We start from the raw sequence: 11,913 nt of genomic DNA, 5'->3' as shown, positions 1-11,913 counted from the left end.
TTTTCAGCTTTCACCTTTCAAAGCTTTTTGCTTTTCTGGCTTTTTGCCTCAAGTCATTTTGGCTTCCTTTGGGCCCCTGTGCCTTCTATGTGTTCAATTCGCTTTTATGCACTTATTAATTTGGCTAATTCTGTATTATTCTCTTATACTCCTGCCATCTTAATTCTTAACTTTTGCATTCAGCCTTTTCTTTTTGCAGTGTTAAAAAATCAAGGCTGATTTACCCGTCTTAGCATTGTTAATTTTCCGACTACCAAGAGTAGTCTGCTCAAATTATGTATGCTTCATCTTTTTTTTTAAACTTTTTTTTTGTAAATGGTAAGGAGTGTTGTATATTCACATGTTTATATCTGCCTATAGTCATGCTTTCTGCTGCTGCCCTGTCAGCGCCACCTATCGGCTGTATACTTAGGCTTCAGAGGTTTCCTCTTACATGTTCGCACAAATTCCTGTCACTCCTGCTTATCCATTCGTTAAGAATAAACCAAGCTAGCCCACACCTGCCTCGTATTATTCCTCACCAAGAGACTCAACTACAACAAACGGGAAGAGACACACAGAGAGAAGGGATGTAAAAGGACACAGCGGGACATGCACGTGTGCGAAGGGAGGGACATTATAAGACACTTCAGTGATGTCCCAGGGAGTGAGAATTCGGGAAAAGACCAATAATGACACATAGGGACACATACAAATCAGCCTTGTCCCCGCTTGTCTTTATCCTCGCCAGAGCTCTGTGCACCTGGCACTCTTCTAAAAACGCCATGGTCTGCTTTACATTAAATTCAATGATAATTTTGGGCGCACCTTAGATAGAAAAAAAGAACAACTAACAGTTAATCGCCAGTATAGTTATAACATGATTTGCAAAATAAGATGTGTGGACGAAAATCATCTTACGAGGTGGTCCGGCGCTTGACCTGTGAGTAGGACCCTTGGAACCTGCACCTAAAATGAAGCATCATTTCAGAAACCATGCAAAATTCTAGGCAAAATTCTCATAGTGACAAACAACTGTGGACACGAAACAAGTGCAACCAATCTAACACTAACCCTGCTGGTCAAGAATCAGTCTTCGGGCAGCAGGCAAAACCTGTTGAGCCTCAGGCTGAAGGCTAGGGGTTGCCCACTGTCGAGGCAACACACCTTTTTCTTTTAGACTCTTTATGAGTCGAAATCTTCGAATGTGGTCTACAGAAATTGAAAAAAAATTAATGATACTTTTCACATTAAAGACTGACAAATACGGATATACAATAACGACGAACCACAGGTTATTAAACCCAACGGTATTCCCCTCTACTCACCAACATCGAGGGCTGCGCATAAATCTGGGGCGATTTTTAAAACGTACACATTTCCAGTCTCAACGTCACACACCTCGTAATCACGCGCATTATTGCTCATCTTGCCCTTCTAGTATTAATAATAGTAGAAAGTTCACAACTAGCACCATGCTTTTCCCGCCAGCACGAACAACTCCAACTTCAACGTGCTTCGACCCGGGAGTAGCTTCAACAACGACGGAAACGCAAGACCAGCGACGAGGAACGAGTCAGTATGAGAAACTAAACAGAACACGCCGAGAGCACCGCCCCCCACTCCCACCCTATCGCTTCCCAGCCATCGCTCTGGCGCGTCCGCTTACGCTTACGCTTAAGCTCTTGCATAAGCTCTCGCATATCGCAGCTTTAGTGAATATAGCAATGGAATGGGATGATGACTCTTCAAAGAAGAATGTTGGAATTATCGACTGTTAGTATGTCATTAATTCACTATTATTTTGTTAAGATTGACTTTTAGTAGTTGTTAAGATTTATTCGCATGTTGGTATTAGTTTTTGCATGATTTTAGTTTCGTAGGTTGGTAACAATTTTCAGACTGTGGAGCGTCACTCCGGTGTAGGATGTAGAAGTGTACGGACGTGTTGTGTGTGTTGTGACTGTTGAAGAATTACAAATAAACTGATTACTGTTACTGTTAAACACTGAGCACTGAATTTCCCTCTACCTCTGACAGGTTATGGGCCCAGATATGTTGGAAATTTAGTCAGTAATCAGTTATTAGAAGGAATTCTGTGTTGAGAAGACCTGTTGCACAATCGAGGAGCAAGTGCTGAGTGCAACAAGTGCAAGATTTAAGATTGAAGATTTAAGATTGAAGATTGAATGATGAACTTGTGATTTTTCTTGTGGTGATTTTCAAGATTTTCAAGATTTCGTGGTGTTTCAAGATTTTCTGTGGTGTTTCAAGATTTCCTGTGGTGATTGAGATTTTTGAATGATTGAATGAACCTACTACCGGCAGTCATTCTCTAAGATTTTGTGGTGCTTGTGGTGAACTTTTGTGGTTTTAAATTGCAAATTGTGGTGGTGCAACGATTGAAGATTGTTCGAGAAGAAGATTTGTGGTGATTTTAATTCAAGATTGTTTCAAGATTGTGATTTGAAGAGGCGTTAGATTTTGTGGCGTCGGTTTGGTGCTCAACAGTTGTGAGAGGAGCCCAACTTGGCGCGCAACCTCAACGGTCGGAGCTTGGTGTTCCCTCTACCTCTGACAAAGAAGAATACCATTTCAAAGCTGAAAGAATGTGTTCGGAAACAGACAAGTCTTAAATGCCTGGAATATGTCCAAGAGCATTTTCCAAGGGAATACCTGGAGATTGTTAAGGGAGAACAGGCCAAGAGGAAGGCTAAACCCTCCAAGAAGAAGATAGCAAGCAACCATGAGAGCCCATTGAAGAGAAAAGAAAAAACTAGTCCTGCAGGAAATGATAAATTGAATAAAAGCTTGACTGAAGATAAGTACTAATAACTTTAAGGAAAAAAAATGTTCTTGTCTTCCCTATATAATTTTAAACCTGTTTTAATCAATGACAATTACCTGTATTTCTCTAATATATCATTGTTTTTTTTTAGTTTTACTTGTGATTGTACAAAAAGTACTGGTGAATGTTATTTTTTGTACTTACTTTGTTCTTTGTGTACGTTTCACACAAATCATTTTAAGTATTTGCTACCTGATCAAGCTTTATGTAAGCATGTACTGACTACTTATTGCCGAATAAGAGTTCCCAAAGAGTGTTTTTATTTTGAACAAATAATTTTAAGTGTTCGCTACTTGCTCAAACTCAATTTCTATTAGTTGTGAAGTCTTAAAGATCTTTTTTTATTTTGACCAAATAATTTCAAGTATTGAATTGCTATTACTCAAGCAGCTTTATAAGCATGTACATGACTAATTTGTTAAAGTTCCAAAAGAGTGTTTTCATGTTATCTTGTGATATTACTTTCAGAAAAGCATTGAAATATGTAAAGTTTATTTCATAAGCTTCTTCTATTCAAAACCATTGAATGTTCTGGTTTATTTGTTCCCTATCCGTTAACCTTTTCATTAGCTCAGGGTTCAGGTACAGAGAGGAGTCCTCTGGACGTCTCCAGGATGGTAGGTCGGCCCATGGACGCTCGTGGGGAGCTGGGTACATCTTCTGGACGTCTCCGGGACGGTAGGACGGCCTATGGACGCTCGTGGGGAGCTGGGGACATCCTCTGGACGTCTCCGGGACGGTAGGACGGCCTATGGATGCTCGTGGGGAGCTGGGGACATCCTCTGGACGTCTCTGGGACGGTAGGGTGGCCTAGGGACGGCTGGACGCTCGTGGACGCTAAGACGCCCTAGGGACAGTTGGCTGGACGCCCTTGGGGCGGCTGGACGCTCGTGGACGGAAGACGCCCTAGGGCCGGTTCGCTGGACGCCCATAGGACGCCACGTCACATTTGGGGGCGCCCGAGGGACGCATGTCTTGCGACGGTCCGATGGACATCTCTTGGACGCCTGTCCGAGCGTCGCCCTAATTTGAACCATTTGGACGTCCGAAGGACGTCTTTCCTAGGCGTCCAATAACCGAACTATAGCCGTCCTAATCATTACGCGAGGGCTCTTCTCAGTAAACTTATAACAGCAGGTGTTGCTTGTGATTATGCTGTCATGTCTGGTTACATTTTCAGGACCACTTTCTTAATTTTAGTAATGATTACTTAAGATCAAAATTAGATCTTGGTGAGGAGGAGCAGGCGGCCTTGACTGCCTCTGATCCTTCCAATGACATGACAATCGTAAAGGTAATAGATAGTAAATTTTTGATTGGTTTTTACTTTAAATCTGAATTACTGAAGTGTGTGCTTGTTTGCAGTTTCAAACAGTTCTAGAGGCAACAGAAGCTTGCAGGATTCAGGCTCCATATGGAAAGTACAATTTGAAGTTAAATCAAATTGAAGAAGCAGTTGGTAGTGCCACTAAAGATGACAATAATATTAGATTTTCAAAAGATATTTCCATAATAACCAATCCTGCACAGACTTGGAATAATGACAATAATGAGAAGATTTTGACATATGACAGTGAGAAGTCTATAATGAATGAAGATGAGATAATAAATAAGAACAAAGTCTCCTTAAAGGCTTTTGGGGGTGATATAATCTTCTTCTAGGCATTGATTGAATGCAAGAATCTTTTTAAGGATACACTCGCAATTATCATACAGGATTTGCCCGGCTCTTGGTAGAAATCGGAACGGAAATTGACTCTGACATACCTACCATCACTAAAAGAAGAAAGCATTTTCTTGACATATTTTTTTTTATTATTGTTGTAACTACAACCCCAAAGAGCAGAGCTCCATAATCGGGGCGACAATATGGTCACAAACTAACTCATGGTTGGTCATTTGCAAATACTTCAGCCTCCTCTCTTTACCCTTGAGTAGGGCAAAACTATTTTCTACTCTGGTTCGAGTTGCTGAGCTGAGTGAAGGAAATTGTGGGCTCTCTGACGAACTGTCATCTGACCATTGCGATATGGTGTTAGCATCTGTAAAGAAATGCAGTCCATAAACAAAAAGCCACAAAGCAATAATCAAATTGTATAAAAACAAGGTGCATAGAAAGCACAATTGAAAGACTACCTTGCTAGTTAGAGTGTAGGCACCATCACCTAATATATGCTCCTCTGCTGAAAGAAGGTGAGGGGAAGTCAGCAAATTAACACTTAAAGCACTCCTATCAAAATTACGACTGTCACCTATGCCCCCAACCTCACCAACGTAAAAGTCACGGTACAAGAGTTTGTGGTTACAAACTGCTTGTGCCAACATAGAGTAGTGGTGATGCCTATCTTGGAACCGGGCTGGCTGCTCTAATGGTGTCTGGATAGGAAATAAGACTCCATCAATGGCACCAACGACCCCTGGATAGCCATGCCTTTCCTTAAAATCAGATTTAATTTCTTCTTTCTCCAAGGCATCTGGCCATTTGATGAATCTTGGAGCCAAAGCGGCTAATGCCTCTATTATATAGGCATAGTGAAAATGCATGCCTGCTCTACGTTGTTTAAAGTGGAGACCTGAAGTCCGGAAAGTGTCCGGATTAAAGATGGGCCAAACTGCTCTCTGGATGCATAGATCAAGAGGAGTGCGAAGCCTTATAAGCTTATTATTTTCCCTCAAGTAGATTCCAATTACAACAACAAGTTTCTGAAAAAAGAAGAAGTAAACAGTTGTTTTGAAATAACAAGTTGAGAGTTACCCCAAATTCACCAGATTTGAGGAAGCTCTTGCCTGGAAAACAAGTTGGTCGGTCCGAAAGTGTTCTCGGAACGACGTATTTGACATGATACGAAAACCGTCAATATCGACATCAATTAATTCTTTACGTCTTTCTCCTGAAATGTATCAAAGTTACGATTAACAGGGCTGTATCAGCTTAAGCGAGTGCTGTGCGACAGCACAGCAACAGCACTGGCCCCGAACACCCGATTTTCCCAATAAATACTTCTATTTCCAATCAAAATAATCTCAAGGTACAAAATTATGTATTTTCCGAATCCAAAAAGTGTAATAACGCTACGATATCGGAAATGTGAAGGACTGTAGGCAGGACGGCAGGGCGCGTTGCGCGCGCCATCTAGCGAGGGAACGCGAGCTTATGTCGGTGAGGTGAGCTGAGCTCGTTGGTGCGCTTGGGGATATGGCGTTAGCGAGTAGGGGAGTAAGGGAGTGGGGGAGTAGGGGAGTAGGGGAGTAGGGGAGAAGGGGAGTAGGGGAGCTACTCCCCTCGAGCTGTCTGCTATTGCGGTTCACATTCATATTCGTGTTGCAAAGCCGATCTGAGAAAACATTAGAGCAGCGTTATTGGTATTTTCGGCGCCGGCGGGCATGGCAAGTGAAAGATAGGCGTAGACGAAGAAAACGAGGGAGTCATTGCGACATTGGCAGGCAGTAAGCAGCTCATCCGAAATTATCCTAAAAAACTACTGAACAAATATGTTCAAAACAGGCCGCTTAAAACGGAAAAGTGGGGAGGTGTATAAAGTGCGAGCAAGCAACACTGCAGCAGAACTTTTGAAAGCAAGTAAGTGTAGGCTATTATTAATTGACAATAATTCATAATTCATCCTTTTTACACTTTCCTAGTATTTTTTTGTGACTTGCGATATCTATTTAATTTTTTCTTTTCCCAGGCTACAGTAATGTTTTGAGTGTGACGGAAGCCATAGCAGGGATTCTGTCAGCAAACTGTGTGCCATTGGAGAAGCAGTCAACATTAACATTCACTGTAGAGACAAACAGTGATGGTATGTATTGTGATGACTTGTACTGATAAGCCATGTAACTTGGAGAAACATTTACTTCTATTGTGTATTTTCAGGCAATTTTGAACTGTCCGTCCCAGAGTTGCCAGCGGTACCAGAGAGTCCTTGCTCACCTGCAGCAAAGAAAATTATGTGTAAGAGAGCAATCATTACTTTTAAATATTTAGGGCTTTTATTGCCTTCTTGTTCCACACACAATTTGAAAGACAAGTATCACTCTTTCCACAGTGTCGCCATCTGCTGGTCAAGCCGCTTCATCAGACATATCGTCCAGCACGTCATCAGTGAGGAAGGCCCTGGACATGGGCGAAACTTCAACACCAGGACTGTCATTATTTGCCGAATTAACAGGTATATTTCAATCCCAAACTTATCAGTTGGTTTTTCTGTTATAAAGCGTGATGCTACCAATCCAAACTTGAGGGTTCTGCTGGTATAAAACTAATATGGTTGTAACGTTTTCAGAGCAAGTGCACGAATCGGTAACTAATGATGAAGTGTTAGAAGAGATTGAGAACAATGAACCTCTTGTATTAGAAGAGATTAATAACAATGAACCTCCTGTATTAGAAGAGATTAGCAACAATGAACCTCTTGTAAAAGAAAGGCTGAAAACAGTTGTCATCACTGACATCTCATTTGATGTCAAGCCTGTAAGTTTATGTGTTAAAATGTGTATACATGTGGGTACTGTTTTATTTTTATTTTTCCATTTTTTTGCAGGATAAACTTTCAGATTTTCTGAGCCAGGCAGCATGGGATTTTGATATTTTGCTTAAGCCTGAAAAGGCTGTCATAGATTTATTTTGGATAGATGATAATGAAATGATGCAAGGATTCAAAGTAGAGGTAAGAATGTAATTATGCCCATGAACAGGTGCAATGAAAATGTATAAAGATCAATTCTAATTGTTTGTGTTATGTTTTACTTTTCTTGAAGTTTCTGAGTACATTTGTGGCTACAAGAATGAGTGATCTAAAAGAATTGCTCTTTGAAGATAATTATTTGCCTTTCTTACAAGAGCAGACTGTGTTCAGAAAACCAGTTGTTTATCTAGTTCCAAGCTCATTTGAAATTGTTAAAAACTTACCTACCAAATTCTTTTTGCCGGTAATGTTTTAGTAATGCATATTCTTCCTTATTGTAGTCAGTAAATTGTCAATGTCGTTATTTCACCCATGAAATTTGTTTCACACAGGCACACTTCATTGATCATTTAAACACAACAGCTTGGCTTCAAGACTTAGGCCCAGCAGAGGACGAAAGTGTTGTGACTCAGCTAATAAAGGAAGATAACAGTTCCAGTGGCAGAATTCAGGTAAATATTGGTGTGTTCTTTAGGCAAGTGGTTTAAGTCTGTACTTTACTGGTAACATTTGTGATAATGTCATGACAGTTCATTGATGCAGAAGTTGCGAAAAAGATGTGTGCACAGACCATCACTTATGACCACCACAAAATTGAAATGGTTCAAGAAATGGAGCAGGCATCATCTCTGTCACCAATGGTGACAATTTCTAACTTGCCCCAAAATTTTTATGAGGTAATCAAACTTCCATTAAACCCAAGTAGTTACCTATCCCAAGGATAGAAATTTGTCTTGTGATGTCATTTGATGTCATCATGACAATTTGCTATCCTGTTTGGGATGTATAGTCTTCACCTCTAGGTGTCATAAATAAAAATAAATAATGTTCCTAAGATGTTAATTGTTACTGCTTACAAGAAATGCTCTTGTTCCCTCAGGCACACTTCTGTAATTTTATGAAAGATTTGGGAGAACTTGGTTTAAAAGATCCTGTAAATAGTTTACTTTCTGTAACAAAGTACAGTGAAAGTGAGAGGTCTTGCGTTGCAAAGGTAAGCAATTTTTCATTACAACTGTAGCCATCACTGTGATAACTGTTTATTTGTGTTGATGTCAAATATCCTTAATGACCATCTGTTATATTGAATCTAAAAGCTCACTAACTTTAATTATTGCTTTAATAATCTCTATATTTAAGAATATGTGTTCTTTATTGTGACAGTTTACCACTCCTGAAATAGCAGCTAAAGTTTGTGAGATGCCCGAAAAGTATGATCGCTGCGAGCTGAAAATGGTGCAGCATGTAGTGCCATCCGATGCACCAGCCGTAACAGAATCAGTTAGAGTGTCAAACTTGCCCAAGTCTTTCTATCAGGTATGATTTTATTTTAAATAAACAATAACTGTGGTATAAAAATATGACACTTTGCAAGTTAAAAAGGAAACTTCCATCTTTGTTTTTGTGGACAGGCCCATTTTGAAAACTTTTAAAAGGATATGGGAGACTTGTACAATATTTGTGCGGACAAGGTTGTGCAGGACATAAAGAGCTACAAACCAGCTGAAAGGTCTTGCATTGTTGAGGTAAACATCTCAGTCAGTTGTGGGGCCTACAGTACTTCTTATTACGATTCCATATTTTAACTTTTTTGTCTCCTTCTCTCTGCGTTTTTGTTTCAGTTCTCTTCTCCTCATGTGGCCATGAAGTACATAGGCATGACACCATTTGTCTATGGAAAGTGTAAGTTACTACTGGAAATGGTACCTCATGATGATGGAACATCATGAGTGGAAATGATACTGAGTGGACTAATGCTAATGGAGAAGATAATAATGATGATGAAGAGAATGCTGACATTGACCCTCTTGACACACCTACTAAAGCCGACTCTTTAAGGGGTGAGCGGGAAACAAAATTATTTTTAGATCTTTGCAAAGATCTCATCAACAAAAGAACAAAAAAAATTGTTGCGTCAGGAGCAAATTTTGTTATCATCTCAGACACTTTAAGAACAGTGCACAACATACAAGTCTTTGAAAGCCAATGTAGGGACCGCTTTAAGGGTCTGGCCAAGAATTACGTCGATGAAAAGAAAAAGGTAAAAACTAAGTGGGCTTACTTCAATGACATGGCCGTGTTGAAGGGAGATCAGACTAGGGTTCTTCAGCAGAAAAGTCCTAAGAAGATTCTTGCCACTAAAGCCAAAGTCATGAACTTCAAGCCTCAGCGCCACTCAAAGAAGGCTTCTAATGGGGGTTATCAAAAGAAGCGTCGGCCGACCGGCCGACCGGCCGGCCGTCCGTCCGTCCGGCCGGCCGGCCGATTTTCATGCAACGACAGCTAGAGCTTCGAAACTCACCGAAAGTGTTGCTGCTGTTTTGTATTACCGAACCAAAAGCTACTGATGATAACGGTGATGAGTTTACTTTTAAAAAGAAGTTCGAATGGTACCGCCAGAGAGCGCTATGGCAAGTGTCAGTTGGAGTCGATGTGGCCGTGCTTGTTTCCCCCGTTCATACTTGAATGCCACTGCTGCCCTGACTGGGAAAATTACGCGTTGGAAGAAACGTTCGTTAGTTTCTGTCGCTGTGATCATTTGACGGTCTGCGAAGAACAGAAAGATTTCCAATTTCATCAATGGATGACGATATTCTTCTGAACATGATTGCTGTCGCGGTCCACATAGCTGTCGACAACAATAACATTGACGCTGTCGTAAACATTCCTGGCAACTGTGAGTACTTCTTTTTTTTTTTTGTTAATATTTGATTTATGTGGTGTGTACCGACTGAGGTTGTGGTTTCTCTTATGTCTGCTCCACGCTTCGTTTGAGCTTTCATAAACTATTATGGCACTGTAATCGTATAACTCTAAAATTTCCTATCTTTGATGCAGACTATGCGGAATTACCTCAGAGGCCACCATCTGTTGATATTGAGGGTTGGAAAAGATTGGGGGACCCAACATTCAAGAAGCAGTTCCGCATGGATCGAACATTGTTTGAGGTAAGCAAATGTACTTAAATACCTTCAGTATGAGTCAATTGATACGCTTAACATCTGATTGTCTCTCTAATTATTACAATTTCTCAACAGGTGCTTGTAGTAGAAGTTGGAACGCATATGGCAGCAACCAATCGTTTAATCCGACAAGGGAAGCCAATTGATGAAGCCCTCATGAACACAATATGGACTTTGGCGAATCCTGATTGCTTCAGGTCAACTGGCGGTACTTTTGGAGTTTTAGGTGGCTCTATTCACAATCAGTATAAGACCATGATCCAAGTGTTGGAGGAGCTAAAGTCAAAATACATCAGATGGCCCTCTGCTTTAGAACAAGAAGTGATTGCCAGAGAGTTGTATGGATATCCAGGTGTGATAGGGTGCATTGATGGGTCTTTCATCAGCACTTACAAACCCATGGATGAGCCACAACGCTACATTAACAGGCACCATGAGTATAGCGTCATAGTTCATGCAGTTTGCGACCACAACCTCTTGTTTCGTGACATTTATGTGGGTGAGCCAGGAGGTGTGGGGGATGCAAGGACATTCCAAAGGAGTCCCCTTTTCCAAACTATGGTCACTCGTCCTGAGCTCATGGATGATAAGCATCTTTTGGGAGATGGTGCTTATCCACTTTTATCCCAGGTGTGTAACATTGTGTCAATAATCCCTATGTGCCGTTTAATTTGGGAAATGTCTCCTTACTCATGATGTCTTGTCATTTACCAGGTCATTACACCTTACCGTGATTTGGGAAATCTTACGCAGCGTCAAAGGCACCACAACTATTACCTTTCAAGAACTCGAGCATGCATTGAAAGGGCATTTGCACTCTTGAAAGGTAAATGGCGCCGGCTCAAGTTCTTCCCATGCTACCGGATAGAGTATCTGATAGACAGCATTGTGGCTTCAATGGTTCTCCATAACTTCATCATCCTGGAAGGCAGGGCTTATGAAGTGAGAGCTAATATTTGCTTAGCAGTATAATATATTACAATTAGAATGAATTCTGCAATGTATTCTTTTATGGTTTGCAGGAGGATGATAATCCTATTGAACCAAACATCAATGTACCCTTCAATGACTTGTTTGAGGAGTCCAGGAGGCTTGGCATACTGAAAAGGGAATACATTTCAATTGAATTGACTCCTGATTATTAGTTAGTAGTGAGACCAGATCATTCAGACCTGCTGTTGGATTGTACAGGGTTTAATTGTCTGGGCATTATATTGTATTGTTTAGCAATATGTTAAAGAAGACACCTTAATTGTTATTTTTGATTTCTTTAAGAAAAAGATTTTTAATACCACGTTGTTACTAGTGTTATAAATCAGTTTTGTTAAACAACATATTGTCTATGTTAACCTTAACACATTAACAGCAGAACAAGCAAACATTACAACAGAAAATTAAATATCAAAGAAAATAAAACATGTTATATATCAAAACA

General features: G+C 40.5%; 3 protein-coding genes across 3 annotated transcripts; 2 read left to right on the top strand and 1 right to left on the bottom strand.

The window, feature by feature from the left end:
* Positions 1–4,779: 4,779 nt before the first annotated feature.
* LOC127749740 (uncharacterized) lies at positions 4,780–5,668 on the bottom strand. The gene is made up of 3 exons (XM_052269226.1): positions 5,594–5,668; positions 4,964–5,530; positions 4,780–4,869 (listed from the first exon to the last, which is right to left on the bottom strand). The coding sequence occupies exons 1-3, from the start codon at positions 5,666–5,668 to the stop codon at positions 4,780–4,782; spliced, it is 732 nt and encodes a 243-aa protein (XP_052125186.1).
* Positions 5,669–6,104: 436 nt separating this feature from the next.
* LOC113217044 (uncharacterized) lies at positions 6,105–9,253 on the top strand. Its single transcript, XM_026436885.2, has 12 exons — positions 6,105–6,630; positions 6,705–6,782; positions 6,877–6,999; positions 7,114–7,301; positions 7,372–7,497; positions 7,589–7,759; positions 7,848–7,967; positions 8,046–8,192; positions 8,396–8,509; positions 8,680–8,832; positions 8,928–9,041; positions 9,138–9,253. Exons 2-11 carry the CDS (start codon positions 6,779–6,781, stop codon positions 8,946–8,948), a joined length of 1,167 nt encoding a protein of 388 aa, XP_026292670.1. The 5' UTR covers positions 6,105–6,630; positions 6,705–6,778; the 3' UTR covers positions 8,949–9,041; positions 9,138–9,253.
* Positions 9,174–11,907, top strand: LOC113217048 (uncharacterized). Its single transcript, XM_026436888.2, has 5 exons — positions 9,174–10,192; positions 10,354–10,463; positions 10,554–11,108; positions 11,193–11,420; positions 11,501–11,907. Exons 1-5 carry the CDS (start codon positions 10,096–10,098, stop codon positions 11,621–11,623), a joined length of 1,113 nt encoding a protein of 370 aa, XP_026292673.1. The 5' UTR covers positions 9,174–10,095; the 3' UTR covers positions 11,624–11,907.
* The last annotated feature ends 6 nt before the right edge of the window (positions 11,908–11,913 follow it).

Source organism: Frankliniella occidentalis, unplaced genomic scaffold (genome assembly GCF_000697945.3).
Source record: "Frankliniella occidentalis isolate FOCC.00 unplaced genomic scaffold, Focc_3.1 Scaffold86, whole genome shotgun sequence".
NCBI lineage: Eukaryota > Metazoa > Arthropoda > Insecta > Thysanoptera > Thripidae > Frankliniella > Frankliniella occidentalis.
This window is presented reverse-complemented; position numbering and strand designations above follow the sequence as displayed.